General features: G+C 53.2%; 1 protein-coding gene across 3 annotated transcripts in view; it reads right to left on the reverse strand.

Annotated features, from left to right (window-relative positions):
- The window catches only part of DLG5 (discs large MAGUK scaffold protein 5), a 122,196-nt gene that overhangs the window by 5,297 nt on the left and 97,308 nt on the right, over nucleotides 1–19,591 (reverse strand). For 2 of the 3 annotated variants that reach the window (XM_082634676.1, XM_082634678.1), the window contains 14 exons: nucleotides 18,519–18,642; nucleotides 18,045–18,189; nucleotides 16,615–16,727; nucleotides 15,874–15,963; nucleotides 15,482–15,632; nucleotides 12,430–12,592; nucleotides 12,183–12,316; nucleotides 11,342–11,488; nucleotides 9,771–9,954; nucleotides 9,044–9,192; nucleotides 8,001–8,171; nucleotides 6,889–7,085; nucleotides 542–685; nucleotides 152–279 (listed from right to left, as the gene is read on the reverse strand). In XM_082634676.1, coding sequence (XP_082490802.1) covers nucleotides 152–279; nucleotides 542–685; nucleotides 6,889–7,085; nucleotides 8,001–8,171; nucleotides 9,044–9,192; nucleotides 9,771–9,954; nucleotides 11,342–11,488; nucleotides 12,183–12,316; nucleotides 12,430–12,592; nucleotides 15,482–15,632; nucleotides 15,874–15,963; nucleotides 16,615–16,727; nucleotides 18,045–18,189; nucleotides 18,519–18,642 — 2,040 coding nt within the window. The remainder of the gene's footprint in view (nucleotides 1–151; nucleotides 280–541; nucleotides 686–6,888; nucleotides 7,086–8,000; nucleotides 8,172–9,043; nucleotides 9,193–9,770; nucleotides 9,955–11,341; nucleotides 11,489–12,182; nucleotides 12,317–12,429; nucleotides 12,593–15,481; nucleotides 15,633–15,873; nucleotides 15,964–16,614; nucleotides 16,728–18,044; nucleotides 18,190–18,518; nucleotides 18,643–19,591) is intronic. The other variant, XM_082634677.1, reaches the window with a different exon arrangement.

Raw genomic sequence — 19,591 nt, forward strand, 5'->3', positions numbered from 1 at the left:
ACTCAGACTAACAGGACACAGGCGAGCTCATGAAGGTCCGAGAGACATGCAGGGCAGATGTGCAAAGGTACAGAGCCCGGACACACACACTGGGGTCCAAACCCCGGACTCAGAGAGGCGCCCCCATCCCTTGGTCTGAAGCAACAGGTACCTTTTCTGTGATCTCCTTTATGGAAGCCACTGTGGTCACATCAAAGTGGCCGCTCCTCCGCTTATAGTCGACAAACAGGCAGTCTTTGACGCCCCGCTCGATGGCCTGCTGGGAGGCCTTCATCACCTCTGCAAAGCATAGACACAGGAATCAGGAAGGCCCTGGCACCATGAGCCGTCACTGCACGTGCCAGGAGGAACGCTGTGCAGAAGAGACTTTAGGAACCCAGCCCTACTGTCTTCGCTCCTGGACAAAGAACCAGAGGCTGCACACTGATCTGAGCCAAGTCCATGGGACTCTGAAACATCCTGGGATCCGTCCCCGGGAACAGGGGGATGAACACAAACACAGGAACAGACACAGCCCAGCAGGCACGAGGGCATCCCTTACCAAGGGGGCATCTGCAGAACTTGCCGGGCACCTCGTTCACGAGCATTTCCTTCACCACATCCAGTAAAGGCCCCAGGATCAAGACGGGTCTCAGGGAGGTACAGTCCACCTTCTGGACCCGCTGATAGGCAAGGCTCACCGAATCTGAAGGAGAGAGGGGAGCAGTGTCATGGACACCCACCTGGAGCAGACGGAGGGGCTGGGGACCCACTGCTCCCCTGACCTTGCTTACCCCAGGGAGGCCCACCTCCTTCACTCCACAAATCCGGAGCCAGCTACCCAGCTCACCCTGGTTTGTCTGGGACTTGCCCAGTTGTAGCACTGAGAGTCCCACACCCCGGGCACACCAGGGCACGGCCGCTCCTGGAGTCCAGCACAGTGTCCCTGCTCCACGGACACCCAAGACACTGCAGTACTTCATCCTGCTCAAATTCTTCCGCATGTGTCCAAGGCGCCCTCCCCTCACCCCTAGTATATACTCTCTACTCCCTAGAGAGGTAATCTCCCCTGAGGTAGGTGTGGTCATGTGACCCAGGCCTGCCCCATGGGGTGAGCAAACTCTCCCCCTTCCCATGAGCTGAAATGGACAGGACCGGGTGCAGTGAGCCAGCTCTGATCCTGCAGATGAGAACAACCCTCAGGAAATGACAGAGCCACAGGACAGAAGGGACCTGGCTCCCTTATGATCCCCAGAACAGAGCTGCCTCCCAGGGGTTCCCCCCACCAGCTCAGACTTCTATGTGGCAGGGAAATAAGTTTCTTATCATGCTTCAGCCATTGTCGTCTGGTCTCAGTTACAGCAGTCAAACCAATATCCTAGTTGATACATGTAGTAAAAACCTCTCCTTCCACCAAATGAATAAAAAAAATCCTTGCAGGAAGTGACCGCCTAAAAAACCAGCATGCAAATATCTTCTTGGCACCTCCCTTGTACCAATCACTGTGTTGGCATCTCGGAAACACTTTTAAAAAGAGTAGAAAGCACAGTCCCTGCCACTGCAGAGCTCATGCTCTAACCAGGCTCACAGACGGCAACAGGTAAGAAACAAGACAACCATACAAGAGTTGCCTGCCAGCTCCAGGCAGCAGGACAAGAAGCCTCACCCTCGGGGGGTGGGAGTGGCGATGAGGAGGGGCAGAGCTGAGGTGAGGGTCGCCTGAGGTGGGCTTGTGAGGAAGGGTCAATGAGAGGTCCGGCCTGGAAGGCCCGTGACTAGGAGACGAAGAAAGACAGACCAGAGGCAGAGCTTTAGAAGTGAACACACAGGGCGGTGCTCGGTGCAGCCTCAGCTCCACAAACGCCGAGCTCACAGGCAGAACCGCAGGCATTTTTTCGGTCTGATGATTATCCAGGCACATCTATATGGCTTCCTAAACAGCATTTCTCAACCTGCTGACCAGATGATCCGTTATCAAAGCAGGGGGAGGGTTTGGTGATCACACTGACTGTCCGAGACCCCCGCACACTTCTGACTGAAGGCTCTGTGGAGTGCCAGGGCAAAAAACTTCCTCCAGGAAGAGATAAAAACATCCCCTCTTTTAAAACTTTGAACATTACAGATAAAGCCAGGCATCCTCTCCAACACCTCTTCTCCAGTCCTGGTCCTCAACAGTTTCCTCATAACCACCGTCATAGTTGGTTATAAGGATATAAAGTACATCCTCTTCCAGATGTCATTCTTACTTGTTGACTTTTACGGGCTCAAAATACCTAGAAAATATGTTATGTATTTCCATGTGCTCAACAAAAATAACAAGATACATTTTTGTATCATGATACATGCAAAAATACATGACACATGCGACATTCCGCAACTCCCTCTTCTACTCAGTCTTATGCTTCCGAACCGCATCCCTGGTGATGCACATTGATCTCCCTAACTCCTTTTGAACACCCTACGGGATGGACGCCCTGCACCTATTTATCCATTGCCCTGTGTACAGACACTAAGTCACTATGTCTTCAACTTAACTTGAACAGAATCATCTTCTCCCTGAATGATTATTAACATTCCACACTGAGGGGCACCAATTTAGAAGATTCCTTTTCCTCCCCGAATAATCTGCTTTGTTGGAAGTCCTCATAGTTACAGAATCATAGGGGGGCTACAGAGCATCTCGCGAGCACTAAATCCAACAAGGTCAGAGGTCCAGAGAAAATAAAAATCTACCTGGGAAGGGTAAATATACAGACAAATAGACAATCTGGAAGTAACCTAATGTAGTTATGTAAACTGCTTTTAAAACTGGTATAGATACTAAAACCAAGAGCATAAAGGTAATAATAAATCTACGCTAATGTTCACATAATGTAAAAAGGATGTAATTGGTATCATCCATAACATAAAGGAGGTGGGGGGTGGAATCCCAGAGATGTAAAGTAGAGTTTTTATATAGGATTGAAATTAAGCTACCATCAGTTTAAAACGAATTGTTATAACCTTAAGATGTTTTATGTAACTGCAATGGTAACCAAAAAGGAAATATCTATAAAATATACACAAAGGAAAATGAGAAGGGAATCAAAACATGTCACTATAAAAAAAAAGTCAATGAAATACAAAAGGCGGCAGCAAAGGAGGAAAAGATAGACAAAAAAGCAACAAGACATACAGAAAACAACTAACAAAATGGCAATAGGAAGTCCTTCCGTATCAGTAATTACTTTAAATATAAATGGATTAAATGCCCCAATTAAATGACGTAGATTGGCTGAATACATAAATAAAAAGGATCCAACTATATGCTGTCTACAAGAGACTCACCTAAGCTCTAAGGTCATTCATAGGCTAAAAGTGAAAGGATAGGAAAAAAGTAATTCATGCAAACGGGCACCTAAAGAGAGCAGGGGTGACCATAGTTGTATCAGACAAAATAGATTTTAAGACAAAAACTGCCACAAGAGACAAAGAAGGACATGACAGCATGATAAAAGGGTCATTTCTCCAGACAGAGAAAACAATCATAACCACATGTGCACCCAACGTTAGAATTCCCAAATAAGTGAAGTGCACACTGATGAGACTGAAGGGAGAAACAGACACCAACACAGTATTAGTAGGGGACATCAATACCCCACTTTCAGTTATGGATAGTACAACCCAGACAGAAGATCAATAAGGAAACAGCACTTGAACAACGCTACAGACCAATGGACCTAACAGATTCCCCCCTAGAGCCTCCAAGGGAGTGTGGACCTGTCAGCACCTTGATCTTGGCCCAATGGTACTGATTTTGGACTTCTGGCTTCCAGAACTGTGAGAGAATAAATGTATGCTGTGCTGACCACAAAGTCTGTGACATTTGTTACAGCAGCCCCAGGAAACGAATAAACAATGAAAGCCAGAAGATAATGAATTATATCTTTAAAATGCAAAAGTAAAATATCGACCAATCTAGGGCTTCCCTGGTGGCGCAGTGGTTGAGAGTCCGCCTGCCGATGCAGGGGACACGGGTTCGTGCCCCAGTCAGGGAAGATCCCACATGCCACGGAGCGGCCAGGCCCGTGAGCCATGCTGCTGAGCCTGCGCGTCCGGAGCCTGTGCTCCGCAACGGGAGAGGCCACAACAGTGAGAGGCCCGCGTACCACAAAAAAAAAAAAAAAAAAAAAAAAAAAAACACCTATCAATCTAAAATTCTATATCCAGTGAAAAATCTCCAAAATGATGGGAAAATAGACCAAAAAAAAAAAAAAAAGAGAGAATTTGTCATCAACAAACCTGCATTGCAAGAAATGATGAAGGTCACAATAACATCAAGAAAATGGTAATTATATGAGGTAAAGGATGTGTTAAACTAACCTTATTATGGTAAACCTTTTGCAACATATACACCGATCAAATTATCATCCTATACACCTTAAACTCACACAATATTATGTGCCAGTTATATCTCAGTTAAGATGGGAAAAAAAGAAATGCTGAAGGGAGTGTTCAGCTGAAAGAAAAGATCAGAAGGAAAGAGAATTGCAGGAAGGAATGAAGAATAATGGAAAGGATAAATATAAGTGAATAACTGACGTGCAAATCAGTAACACTGTTGGATTTAAAATATATGTAAAATGAAAATGATAATGTAAAAGGTGGGAGGGAGGTAAAGAAGTCACAGTGCTCTCATGTTTTAGAATTATTAGAGAAGCGGTCAAAGCAATGATTCACGTTGGCAGTAAGTCAGAGATATATATCATGAGGGTTGCTGTAATCCACCCCCCCACCACCAAAGAGTAACACAAAATGATTAACTAAAAACTAACAGATGGGGGGACAGAATAATAAAAATGCTTGATTAATCCAAAAGGAAGAAAAGGAAGTGAAGGGAACATAGAACAGGCAGGACAATAGAAAACAAACCGGAACATGTAAATGTATCAGTGTAAATGTATCAGTCATGATTTCATCAGTGATTAAATACTCTGATTAAACGATAAAGATTGTCACAGGTGTGTTCAAATTGTGAAAACGCCTCAGGATGTACACTTTTCTGTAGATGTATGTGCGCTTTTCTATACATATATTACATCTCAATAAAATGAAAAAAGATGAAGTATCACAGTGGGTTGAAAAAACCCTACATGCTGCCTACAGAGCCATGTAAATATAAAGCTACAGAAAAGTATAAAAGGATGGAAAAAGACAAACTATGCAAACACTTAACCAAAAGAAAACTGGTGTGATAATAATACTTAAACAAAATAGACTTTAAGGCCAGAAACATTTCTAGACATAAAGAAGGACATAATGATAAAAGAGTCAATTTAACAGTAAGATATAACAATTTAGAAATAACAATTTAAAGACCACTTCAAAATACATAATGAAAGAAAAAAAAAAAAACCCACTGAAGAACTGAAAGGAAGACTTAGACATATGGCTGTTTTCCAAAGACATCCACTAGACATACACCAAATACACCAGAGATAGTGTCTACAGAAGAAAAGGGAAGGGAGAATCAAGCAACTATTATTGCCAAAAGGTGAATAGTCTATTTTACATTTACAAATGTAAAAACCCATTCTTAGCTCGAAGGCCATATAAAAACAGCCAGACTTGGCCCATAGGCTATGGCTTGCCAACCCCTCTCCTCACTGACAGTGACCCGTGGGCCATGAACAAAGGTGGAACTCACTCAACTCACTGGGACTAAGGCCCTAACTGAAACAATAAATAAGGAAGCTGAGGAGGAGGAAACCAGCTGTCTCACCTTCTGAGGCCCACTGCCACCTCCACACCCTGCTACCAGGGAGGGCACACCTTCTAGGACAGTGGACACACAAGGGGGTCCTCGGAGCAGCATTCACAGGAGGCTCCTGCTTCACAGGACAAATGCACCCTTCCACGGGGCAATCTACCAAAGGATGTCTGATGCTGCCTAATACGCAACTCCAGGACTGGGTCGGCGCCTGGCCCTGGGAGGATCTTGGAAGAATGGACACAGGAGGGGACTTCCCTGGTGGCGCAGTGGTTAAGTATCCGCCTGCCAATGCAGGGGACACGGGTTGGATCCCTGGACCGGGAAGATCCCACATGCCGCGGAGCAACTAAGCCCGTGCGCCACAACTACCGAGCCTGTGCTCAAGAGCCCGTAAGCCACAACTACTGAGCCCACGCGCCACAACTACTGAAGCCCACACGCCTAGAGCCCGTGCTCCGCAACAAGAGAAGCCACCGCAATGAGAAGCCCAAGCGCCGCAACTAGAGAAAGCCCGCACGCAGCAACGAAGACCCAACACGGCCAAAAAAAAATAAGAAAAAAAGAATGGACACACACAGGAGTAAGTCCAAACACGGCCAAAGATCTGCACAGTGGCCCTTGGTCACCACCAAGCAGCCAGTAATAACCCAAAAACAAACTAGAAGCAATGCATTGGGCAGAGACTGCTTTTTGCCCACCCAATACCCATCTTTCCTTTATTCCTTACTAACAGAACCTGCTAGTTACTGAAGCCAGCAGGTCACCAGTGAAAGTCCTGCCTTCTCGGCGTCCCTCGCAGGCTGAGCGGCCAATGAGGAATAAGTGGGAGACCAAGGGTGGGGCTTCCAGGTAAGCTGTTTAAAGAGGCACACTTTTGCCGTGCCCCTTCCTCCTCCCTACTGCCTGAACGTGGACGTGATGGCAGAAGCTGCAATGACCATGGGGAGACCTTGAGGATGGAAGCCACACCCTACAGGTGGTAAACACTCTGAAGACAGTAGCACCACCATCCCAACCCAGACACACATCCCTAGATCAGTTATGTGCGAAAGCAAAGCAAACTTCTATCTTGTTTAAGTCACTGTGGTGAGGCTTCTGTGGTCAACAGCACACCTCATCCTGCGAGCCTGCTGGAGAAAGCCAGCCCAGCCACTTGCCTTCAAAGAGTGGAATGGAGTCGTTGGAAAAGGTGTCCAAGGCAAGGAGGTCTTTCCCATCTTTGGACCCGCTGCGTTTATGCTTATGTTTCCTTCGAAAGAAGGATCTGCGTGCAGCCGCCGAGAGCGTCTTTGCGGTGTTGCTGTCATCCTTGACTTCAGACATGCTGAGCCTCCGGGAGAATTCCTGGTCCATCCTGTGGACAAGAGTACAGCAGTGGTGCGAAGGGCCCAGGGACCATCACCTCCCCGCATGCCCAGCCGCGAGGAGAGCCAGAGCTGGGACTCCAGGCTCCTCCCACATTCTCTACAGGTTTCCTGGCCGCTTCACCACCCACGCTACTGAGGACACCATGGTGCCACTGCTGTGAGGGTGATACACACACACCAGTGCTGGGCAAGCTCTCAGAATCCAGGGCCTCCTCCTATAGTCAGACGAGGGTCAGAAGGAGCTGCTAAGACAGGCTTCACTCGCGAACACTACAAGTTATGCTTCCTGCCACCAAGAGGAACGAAGCACAGATAGACAATATAACACAGAAGAACCCTGAAGAACATCATGCCAAGTATAAGAAGCCAGTCACAAAAGACCACGTGCTATATGACTCCATTCACGTGAAAGTCCAGACAGGGAAGTCTATAGAGACAGAAAGATCAGTGGTCGCTCAGGGTCGACAGGAGGGGGCAGGGCAGACAGAAAGACAAGGCGGGGTAGCTAAAGGGTTATGGGGCTTCTTTCTGAGGTGACGAAAATGTTCTCAAATTGACTACGGTGATGGTTGCACATCTGTGAAAATACTAAAAGCCAGTGAACTGTACACTTTGGGTAAATTGTATGGTACGTGAATTATGTCTCAACAAATCTGTTAAAAACAAAAAAGTGCTGTCTCTTAAGTTGCCCCTGTGCTTCTGTGTAGCACTGACTTAAGTACAGCACTGACCTACACTAGGACCAAAATTGCTTTTTGGACAAGCAATTGTGGCAAAACGTACAGACCAGAAGCTGATACGAGCATCAGAAGCAACCCCCATGAGCCCCAGCCCGCATCCCATGGGGCATCCCCACAGGTGCCGCCCGCCCCAGCCCCAGGCCCAGACTCGAGAACACTCACACGTATTTGCTGGGGATCTGCCCACGCTGGATCTTCTGGGCATTCTCGTCCAGCTGCCAGGCCATCCAGGACCCAAATGAGCCCTGGGGCAAGGTGTCATCCACGTAGAGGATGTCATCTTTCTTAAAGCTCAGCTCATGCTCCACCTCTGCCAGCCGCTCATAGAGGGCCCTGGACCGGGCAATGGAGAGGACAGGTCAGGCCGCTGGCTGCCCTTTGCAGCCATTCTCCTAGAGCCGCTCTCCTGCTCTGAACTTTCCCCAGACCCCAGAGGCTGATCAGGACCAGCCTCTCCCCAACCTAGCAGTGGTTCCCAAAGAGGGGAGCCCGGGCTCTGCACGACAGGGCAGAGACTGCCCTTTCCTCCCCTGAGACCGGGCTCCCTGGAGACAAGGGCTGCCTCATGCCCATCACATAAAAGACTTTTTGCCAAGGACCAAGGCCATTATCTCCATTCCAGATGGGCCTTTCCCATTTGCGTCCCTCCCCTGAGTCAAGGCTGACGGTTCCTACAGACTAGAAACTTCCCAGAAGGGAAACATGCCATCCTCAACTGAGGAGGGGTTCCCTAGAGACAGGGACCCCCCCACACCTCACGGTACATGGTCGATCAGTGCTTTCCATTCTTGTGTGGCCTCAGATCTTAGGGGACACGAAGAAAGCTGAGCACCTCCCGGAAGACGCCCGATGCCTGCCTCAGACACACACTGCATATAGTACTTTGGGGTACCGTGGATGCCTTGACACCCACACACGCTGCAGAGGGATCTGCAGACCTGGGTCAGAGGAGACCAGGAGAGGAGCCTAGCCCACAGGAAAACGAGGCTCTGTGGTCTCAAGCTTCCCCACCTGGCCCTGGGAGCTTTCGAGGGTTTTTCTAAGTCACAAGCATCTCGTCGTGAGCTTCCAATTTGGGGCCCAAGTAATAATGCTCACGGCCCCACCCTTTGGGGGCAAGAAACATGGGGACATTCACAGGGAACAGCCTCCACCAAAAGCCCCTCCCCTAGCCCCAAGTCCCCGGCAACGCTGGCCACGGGTACCTGATATAGAAGCTGTCACCAGGCAGGCCCTTGACTTTGGTGAACTCCTCAGGGCGGTACTGCACCTTCAGGCGGACGCTGTCCTTGGGCTTCAGCATCTCCACGTAGACCTCCTCCACCGTCTTGTTGCGCATGTCCAGACCACCGTACTACCCAGAGACGGAGAACTGGGGTCAGAGGGCATCTTGGGCACCCGCGAGAGGCCGGGTGTAGGGTAAGGGTGAGACTCAGCATCCCCTTCACTGGGCATCCATCTGCCCCACCTCCGCAGGTAAGGCTGAGTCCTCTGTTGAGTGTCTGCTCTACCCTCGACAGCTACTCCCAGGAGAAACCCTGTTCTAGTCCCCCAGCAAGTAAGGCCTATTGGAAACACAGCACTTCACCTTGCTTATGCTCCTTGCTAGCTTTCAGTACCTATGACCCACCTCCCCCCATCCAACAGGAGACGCAGTGAGAGGGAGATGGCCCTTGCCATCAGACCAGTCCTGACTCCTGCCACTGACAACAGTGGAGCATCTCCCCTCCAGACACCAGTGCCCAAACCAGGCCCCCTTGCCCGCTTCCCCATGATCTACCCAGCAGGGGTCTGGGCGGCATCCAATGCCCACACACAGCGGTCGCCAGCAGAGGCTGTGCTCCTCCACCTCCTGTGCCAACTGAGACGGCGGGAGGCCCGACGTGCAGGCAGAAAGCAGCCCGGCTGCTGCTCAGAGGGCGCAGAACTCACCTCAAGGACGAGGTCCCCAGGCACGAGGCCATCGGGGCCCTTGGCAGGACTGTCGTCCTCCACCTCGGCCACGAACACCCCATGCAGGTTCCCACCACATAAGTGCACGCCAAGCTCCAGCTGGGACTTCTTGATGAAGACAACTCGTGGTTCTGGGGTCTTCTTGGTGGCATCTCCCACCATCCTTATGGGGAGGAAAATGAAGCTCTTCAATTGTGCACAGGGAGGGAGGAAGACATGAGAAAGATGAAACAGTGGTGATGATGCCCTAACCGTGTTCTGCTGCCCCCGCCACGGTCTCACAAGCTCTCAGAACCACAGGAGCCGGGAGGCGGGCCGACACAGCCTCTAGTTCTAGTGACCTGGTTGGTAGGCAGGATGCTGAGGTTTGGTAGAGGTGAACACATGACCCCGGATCACAAAGCCACTTGGGAACAGAGTGGAAATCAACGCCCCTGCTTTCCAGCCCAGCTGTCCATCACACACCATGGGCTATGTCTTGCCCACCTGGACTGCACTTGTTTTCCTAACTATTCTCCTGCAGAGAACTGCAGAGCCAGGCTCACCATCCAGGGCACAACTCATCCAGCAAATGTTTACTGAGCAGCTTCTATGGCCCAGATGGCACTAAACCAAGAAGCAGGGCCCCTTGCCATCAAGGAACTCACAGCACAGGGACACTGAAAGGCTGGCAAACAAACTGAGTGAAGGAGACAGGACAGCAATGGGACCGAATGAGCAGGACCTCAGTGGGGGAGCCAGCCAGTGACGAAAATTTTGCTGCAGGTAAGTGTAGCCATAATGGGCACAGTGAACGGTCACAAGTAGGAAAGCCCTGAAGATGTCCCAGCTTCCAGCCTCAAACTTCTGTGAACAGTCCATTAAAGTCGTACCCGAGAAAGGGCTCTGTCCAAGACTGCAGAGTGACTGCCTCAGGACCCAGCCTGTGTGACCCTCTCCCCCACCTCCCCACCAGCTTCTGCCCACACTAATGCCGTTCCCTCCACTGGACATCTCTTCACGCCCGCCCTTGGCACGGCTAACCCCTGCTCATCTGGAACGCTGTGACTTAGCTGTCACTGCCCTGCCGTGCTCCTCATGACTGTTCCATCGTGGCCCCTGGTGCCCCTCCCAGCACTCCGGCTGTGCTGCACATGCCTGGACACTGGTCTGCCACCCTCAAACCTAGAGCTCCTTGGGGGCAACACTGCTGTTGATGGCCAGAGCCCAGGGCCTGGCTGGGGGATGACCGTGGGATTCTGTCTAAGGACAGAACCAGAAAACAAGTGAGTGAGAAAAGGAGGAGAGAAAGAAAAAAGGCAGAGCTAAGAATGAGTCAGTGAGAAAACGAGAGAAAAAAAGGGAGAGAGGGCAGGACGGAGGGAGGAAAAAAGGACTGGCGTGCTCCCCACCCCAAATCCTGACAAGCCGGTGTGCCGTCTGCAGCGCAGGGCAGCGCTGGGACCCACGTCCCTCAGAGGATGTGCTTGGGCCCCAACAATGACCCCCCCGGACCCACCCCACTCAGCCAAGGTGCACGGATGGAAGGCTCATGGCACACATTTGCTGACCTGGAGCTGGGGGCGCTCTGCTTGGCCGGGGGGGTGCCAGGGCCCTCGTCCTGCTCCATCAGTGGGTCAATGACAGAGGGATGCTCCGGGGTGGTGGCACCGCTGCCCTGGAGAGTGGAGTGGGGACTGACAGGGTCCAGGTGGGAGCTGGGGACAGAGGACAGGAAGAGTAAGGAGTGGCATGCAGCCGGCCAGAGCCACCCCCTCTCTGGTGGTGACCAGGTCTGGGATGTGAACAAGGACCAGGTCACGCAGCTCTGTGACCCGAACCCTGAGGAGAGCAGGTGCCTCAGGAGCCTGGACTCGGTCACCCAGCTGCAGAATCTGCCTGTCCTCAACTCGGGGATCCTCTGCAAAGGGGTCGACCTGGGGACCCCTGAATTCACCGTTCTCTTTTCCTCTGCATGTGCATTTCAGCCCTTCCCTTCACAGGCGCTGCATGACAGGGGCATGTCTCACCCTTTCCTCACCTGTCCTGCCACCCACAGCACAGAGGTAGATGGGGGCAGGTGTCCAGTGTCTGCTCGTGGAGTGGGGCCAGACCACTCTGTGGGAGCGCCCGCTCGGGGCCGCAGCTCCTGGCTGCTCCACATACCCATGCCGGGGCTTCCTGCTGCACGGAGGACCCAGCCACCTGTTTCCACACCCTATTTCAGGAGGGAAAACCATCCCTCCATATGTCCCTTCTCCAAAACCCAGGGCTGGTCAACTCCTCTCTCATGGCAGCAGAATCCCCAGAACTTGCAGCTGGCACGTAGGTCTCCCCCTAGCGAGCCACGGACCTGCCGCACCCGTCTCTCTTCCTGCGGCCCCCATGCCCCCTAGGAGGCCAGGGCCTCACCTGGACCGGGAGTGGCCGCTCAGCTGGTGCATGTGTGGGTTGTACTGGGCCAGGATGGTGATGGTGTCGCACTGTTGCCCGATGATGAGCCGGGCCTGCTGCTCCGTGGCGCTCCGCAGGTTTATGCCATTGAACTAGGACACACCGAGAGCGGGCTCAGTGATGGGAGAGGAGGGCGTGGAGGAGGTCCTGGGGACTCAGGGAGGGAGGAGAGGAGAGGAGGGAGAGGACGGCAGCTCCCGCTCACCTCAAGTAACTGGTCCCCGTACTCAAGGCCGGCCTGGTGAGCAATGCTCCCCCCGGTCACCTTGGAGACGTAGACACCGCCCTTCTCCCCGCTCACGATGGAGATGCCCAGCGGCTCCGAGCCCTTCTGCAGCTTCACATGGCGTGGCTCCTCCACGTAGGGCCTTGGAAGAGAGCCAACAGTTTTGGGGACTCAGACTCAAAGGAAAGGCCTGGGGAAGATCTGAGGTCAGGCATGCAATCACTATGCAGAAAGGGCCGGGGGCACAGACGCTCCTATGATGACACAGCTGGATGGGAACACGATGAAGTCCACCTTTGTACGACGGCGATACACAACCCCATGCAATACAGACACAACCCCCCACCCATGGATGGACACAGAAGCACCCAGTACCAAAGACACCAAGAAGGGTCTGTGTGAACTATAAACACTGATATACGCAGGGAAAAGGCACGCAGGTTTCCCTAACAGGAGAGGAGTGGCCTCACAATGTGCAATGTACAAACCTCCAATGGCGTCTCAAGACGCCCTTGGGGAAAAAGGACTGCTTTCTGGGATGATATTCACCCAAGAAGGGACAACATAAAATATCAGTTTTTATATTTACCGGTACACAGGAGGATGCAAAATGATCATGAGATTAAGCTGCTGCAAACCCGAGGCACTAAAAAGGGAGCAGGGAGGCTGGGAGCAAGGCGGCACCATGCACCCACTGGCCCCAGGGAGCCGCCCACCGCACCGCGGGGGATAAGGGGCACAGGGGGCTGGGGTGGGGACCTCCTGTTGGGCCAACCTCACACTCCTCAGGGAGGAGGACCTGGGCCTGGCAGCCACAGGCAGTCTCAGGAGGGATCTGTGGTGGTGGAGGCATCTGGAAGGTGCAAAAGGTTAGAAAGCAGAGTGGGGTGATCGGAGGAGGAAGACAACCACAGACGCCTGGAACGTGACTGACAGACAGACAGACAGACAGACAGTTAAGTGACCCCGAGCCGCCAGGACCGCCGCTGCATGCTGCCCGAGCTCCTCCTCAGGACAAGACTGCAGCCAAAGGCCAGGGGAGGGGACAAGCAGAGCGCCACCGCCGAGGGCTCCCTCCTCCAGAGCACATGTCGGGGGGTTGGGGGTTGGTCCACGTGCTGAAGGGCAGGCAGGCAGAGGGGGGCCCTTTTGGAAGGAATCCTCACTTTTTAATCTCCCGAATGACTTAAATTTTTTATAATATGCACAAGAGTTTTGTCAGAACAATAAGGCTGCTTTGTAAAAGAAGTTCATAAAGTATACTTAACACTACCGACAGCCTAAAACATAGCATTAAGGAGGAAGTGTTGATGTATGTAAAACAACATACATAAAGCATGCTATTTAAGTTGTATATATACATACACACACACCTCAGAAGGTGAAATAACAGCAACTGAACCTCGGGTTGATGAGATTATGTGACTTGTTTTCTTTCTACTTTTCTAGTTTTCCCAATTTTCTATAATGATAGTTAACTTCAGACTGAGGAAAAGAGGGACTATTTTTAGTAAGTAACCCATTCTTCAGTCAGGTCACACGTGTTCAAGTTTATGTCACCTCAGCGCTGTGAAGGCAGGAATCACCGACACCGACACACACACTCGCTCACACACACACCGGTTCTCTGTGCACCGCCGAGGAAGCTAAGGGGATGTCTGAACCGCGTGCGATAAGGCCCCTTCTGCTTCTAAGGAGCCCCCTTCAGTGGGGGGAAGGTCTTGTTCTCTCAGTGACCTGAGCTGGGGGGTTCAGTAAAACCTCCCCCCCCCCACCCACACCCTCAGGGCCAGTCTGTGCTCCTGTCTGCACAACGCAGGTGAGGCCATAATGAACACACCCACGTGAACTGCGCTGACTCCCCTGGAGGCCCAGGCGCCTTGGCGGTTATGGGTACACTCTGTTCTCCAGTTTACACTTGCTACGTGTGCTGTCTTACAGGTTCAGATCGTAAATGAGAGTTTCTTAATGATGGGCCCACCCAGCAGCATCTCTTGCATGGCTTGCAGCTACAAGGGCCCTCAGCTTTCTGGATGTAAGTGGAGGAGAGTAGCTCTAGTCCTTCTAAGTGATTAGATAAAGGTAAGTTCAAGTTTAATCCAATCTCCCACTAGGATCTAGACAGACCACTTTAAATATATAGATACGATCTGGTAAATCCCACTCTGAAAAACACCAGAGGTGGATGAAGAACGTGCAGAGCTTGTGCAGGGAGCGAACAGCCCTGAGAGGAGGCACGTCTGGACTGACAGCTGAGATCGGCCTGCATTTCAAAATGAACTAATAAATGGCTAAGCTGTACACGTATGATTCACATACTCTTTTCCTATGTGTATTTTATCTCACAATAAAAAGCTTGGGGGTGGGGGGAAGGGAGCAAGCGATACAGCTGTGTTCTGGGGCCAAAAAGAAAAGGATAAGAATGAGTCCTGGGACTTCCCTGATGGTCCAGCGGTTAAGACTCCGCTCTTCCACTGCAGGGGGCAGGGGTTTGATTCCTGGTTGGGGAACTAAGATCCCGCATGCCGCGCGGCGCAGCCAAAAGTTTAAAAAAAAAAAAAAGAGTCCTGATTCTAATTAGGGTAGGCCAGTCACTAACCATGTGACCACAGACAGATGCCGCTGATCACGGGGTTATGTGAGGATTTCACGACTTATTACGTGGAACATGCTTAAACAAGGGCCTGGGAAGCAGTGAATGGCATCACTCCGTCACGGTCACTGTCAGGTCGTCCCCAGCATCACGTGCTGGAGCCCCCCTCCTCCCGTGGGCACTCAGTGGAAGGAGCTCACCCTGCTCCTCCAACTGGCCATCCACGTGCGCCCCTCCTCCTGCATCACGTGTCCACAGGACTTCCTCGTGACGTCCTGGAGCAAGACACCAGGGGATGCTAGGCGACCCCAAAGCCGGTGGCCTCGCCGGAGGTCAACTCTGTCGGAACTCCCCAAACCGCACCACGCCCGGGGCCGAGGGCGCGGCTGAGCGCTGGCCCGCTGCAGCAGCGCGCCGTCCTCCCCTGTGCCCGCTCACCTGTCCTTTCTGCGCTCCCCGAGGGCCGCGGGGTTGACGGCAATCCTGGGCAATGTGGCGGCTGAGGTCTGGGATGGGCTACAGGAGGACAGGCCTTCGACATTCAGAGGAGACTGCGGGGGAGTGCTGCACTCCGAGTGGGACAGCGAGCCTGCCGAGAGGGACGGGTGAGGGCCGGGCCTGCACCTCCGCTCCCGCAGCCCAGACACACGGCCGTGCGTGCAGGTGCCTCGTGCCTCGCACTCCCCTGCATCGCCCGCCAGGCCCGGGGCCCGGCCCCGCCAGCATGACTGATGGCTGAGACAGGGAGCGAACTGTGAGCGGTGCCCAGACACCCCACCCTGAGGACAGAGGGGGTCAGCAGGGGGAGGAGGGCACTGAGAAGTTCTCACCTCTGTCAGAGCCCATGACAGACCGCGGATATCTTGGCGTTGATGGGATTTTAATGCGTTCTGCCTTAAACTGCAAGTTGCTCGAAGACCCTGTGGTGCCACAAGGGGACAAAACTTTAGGCCTGTGGTTAAACAGCGCCCCTCACTCCCTCACCACCATCCTAGTAGTCAGGAAACATACACGGTTACGACAGAATGAAAGTGGGCCCTGCCATTTATCCCCGAGGGGGTCTCAACGTGGAACAGTCAGGGAAAGCAGAGGCCTAGCCCCAGTGTGTGAATAAACCGTGCAGGGCTCGGCTGCTCCAGAACAGCATTCCACAAGTCTCGCTTCCAGCCCCGAACAGAGACAGTACCCCACGTGACAGGGGCGGCTGCTGGCCTTGTGTCCACAACACTGGAAGCAGCTCCACCAGGGTCTCTTTGAGATATAACTGCTAGCCTCGACTCTGGGCTGCGTTTTCCGTAAGTGATCGGCAACATGACATCCCCCAGAATGACCTCAGGGTCAGGCAGCAAGGCTCCTGGGCCAGGGGTCACCAGAACAACTACACGGCCACTGCGGGAAGCTGCAGGAAGGCCACAGGAAAGGGCTCTGGGTGCAGCGTGGAGCCGGCCTCGGCACCCAGACGGGAGAGGGGCTGTGTGTGGGCCGCCAGGAGGTCTGGGCACGAGGATGTGGGTGGAGACGAAGAAAGGCTGGTGCCTGCTCTGGCGAGAAGGCGCCAGTGGCTCAGTTACCGAGGCGGGCGCTGGAGGGCAGGGAGTTGCACCCGTGGGAGGCTCTCATCTCAGAGCAGTCGCTGCAGGCCCTGGGGCTCAGATCCAGGCTCAGGCGGCCCTGGTGCTGGACACTGTCGAAAAGCAGACAGGTGAAGGGCTCGGGAGGAGGACCAGGTCAGGATAACAAGTGGCTGGCCTCCCTGAGGCCCTCTGCCAGCTCAGGGAGGCCCAGAAGCGGCTCCCAGTCAGCCGAGGATGGCGACTGCCCGCAGCCACGCTCAGAGGGCCCTGCAAGCGCCAGGCCAGGACCAGGCTCACTGGGACAGAGCGCTTTCTGCAGGGACGAACAGAGGCTCTGCATCCTGGGTGGGCAGGGAGGGGCAGGACAGCACCGAGGACCTGGCAGAGTCCTGCGCCTCCCTCAGGAGAGTCCGTCCCAGGAAACGGGAGAGCTGAGGGCAGGGAGCCCGCATTGCCCACGTCAGGCTGGCCTGCAGTCAGGCCCAGTGATGACCTCTTCTAGCTGTGACACTACATCTCTTGCCTGCTTAGAGCCTTTCAGTGGTCTTCACTGTACTCAGCAAAATAAAACCCAAACTCTGGGTTTGTGCCCTACGACGTGGGCCTTCCTCCTGACTCACCGTCTCTTTGCCAAGCTCCCCTACTCTGTCCCTTGAGCCCACTGCACCATTCTCAGACGCCCGGGCTGTAGCACCTACAGCCCTCCTTCCTGGAGGCTCCTCCCCAAGTCGTGTACAACTGGCCTCTTCTCAGCCTTCTAGTCATGGTAGCATCCCCCTGCACGGGGCCCTCTCCACCACCCAATATAACTTGCCACCCTCTTCCAAGTCACAGCCTAGCTTGTCAACACTTTAGGGTCTTTAGGGCCATTCAGCACCATCTGGCATCACTCTGTTCTCTTTTTCTGTCCCACCCCCACCCCGCCCCGGCCACTTGAACACAAATGCCACAGGAGAGGAAGTTTGTCTACTTAATTTTTCACTGTAGCCCTCTAGAACTATAGCAGTCCATGGCATGTAGTCTGTGCTCTATTAAAACCTGTCAAGTAATCGAATGAATGAGTGACCTTGAGCCAATCCATTCATTTTCTTAAGGCTCAGTTCCTCATCTATCAACCAGAGACAGTAATAGTAGGGTGGCTCTGGCGACCAAGTGAGATGATGCTTATAAAGGTCTGAGGACAGTGCCTGGCATGTGAGCGCTCAGGTATCAGCTGCCATCTCTACCATCATCCTACAAATACCTTTTCAAGCTCCACGCTGGTAAATAAAGAGAGCGACCTTAAAGTTTACTTTCCTCGGGGTCCCAGTGCTGCTCTACCTGGCCTCTTCCCAGCTAGGCAAGGGAACCCCTCTATACACAGTGGCTTTATGCCCGGGTGGGCTTGGATGGCTGGGGTACAGGGAAGCACAGGTGGCTTCACATACCTGGGATGCAAACCCTGGGGGCCAGCCTCTCTGGGGACAGGCGGAGAGCTGCAAGGGCCGACCCTGTGGCTGCGCACGGTGTAGATGGGGTTCCTCAGGACGGAGCTCACAGTGGTGCTTGGGGTCATACTGCGGGGAACAGTGCCTGCAAATGGGCAGGGTGAGACAGTGGCCCCAAAGCATCCAGCCAGCCCCAGATCTATGCAAGCTTCTGGCCCTGCTCCACCTGTAAGCCAAGAGAACCCTCTTTAATGCTTCCCATTTCCCAGGCTGCTATGGGGAGAAAGCACTCTGAAAAGCTAAAAAATGTCACTGATAGAAGACTGAACACTCCAGATAGGTCAGCAGTGGCTAGATCTTTGGACCACCGGGCTGAGGACACACAGCAGCTCCCTGAAATGACAGTCTCCACTCTCCCTGGGACTGGGCGGCCCCGCATCGACCCTCCTCCCCGGCCCTGCCCTGCCAGCTCACCCACAGATGCCCTGCTGGAGTAGAAGGGGGGGTTGCTGTGCCGGCTGGAATGCCCTGGCGAGTAAGGGGACCACTCCTGGAGATCTGGGGAGAGCTCTCCACTGGCTGGGACACTCTTCTGCTCCTGCAGAACCAAAGGCAAGAGGCAGTGGCTGGAAACAGGGAAACACACAGGCATTTGCAAGCGATTTCTGTCCCTTACGACCTAGCTTCTCCCACTCAGACTCATGACGTGACATTGGGGAGAGATCGTAACTCGTTTATTCATTCACGTTGCCTTACACATCTGGAAGAGAACAACTTCCTTCAAAAATACTTTGGGGGCCTCCCTGGTGGCGCAGTGGTTGAGAGTCCGCCTGCCGATGCAGGGGATACGGGTTCGTGCCCCGGTCTGGGAGGATCCCATATGCCGCGGAGCGGCTGGGCCCGTGAGCCATGGCCGCTGGGCCTGCGCATCCGGAGCCTGTGCTCCGCAACGGGGGAGGCCACAACAGTGAGAGGCCCGCATACCGCAAAAAAAAAAAAAAAAAAAAAAAAAATACTTTGGGAGAGGGCCTCCCTGGTGGCGCAGTGGTTGAGAGTCCGCCTGCCGATGCAGGGGATACAGGTTCGTGCCCCGGTCTGGGAGGATCCCATATGCCGCGGAGCGGCTGGGCCCGTGAGCCATGGCCGCTGAGCCTGTGCGTCCGGAGCCTGTGCTCTGCAACGGGAGAGGCCACAACAGTGAGAGGCCCGCGTACAGCAAAAAAAAAAAAAAAAAAAAAAAAAATACTTTGGGAGAAAACCACACAGAAAGAATCTGTTCTTTCAAATAAACAGCTTTTGTGTGTAGAGAGGGTGGAACACAGGGGTGCATCGGGCACACATATGTAGCAACTCCACACCACCTGCCCAGCCGTGTGAAGCTCCGTGTCTGCTGAGAGTAGCATGGATTTGTTCTCCTGCTCACAGCAACCTCTCCCTTCTGGAAATAACCACAGCACCCACAAAAACAAGCCGGCTTGTCCTGCTGCCGGCTAACAGATTCACGCGTGCTATCTTGACTCCCTAAACCCTTTGAGGTGGGTCCTTGC

This window comes from Mesoplodon mirus (genome assembly GCF_964341445.2).
Source record: "Mesoplodon mirus genome assembly, chromosome: 2".
Taxonomy (NCBI): Eukaryota; Metazoa; Chordata; class Mammalia; order Artiodactyla; family Ziphiidae; genus Mesoplodon; species Mesoplodon mirus.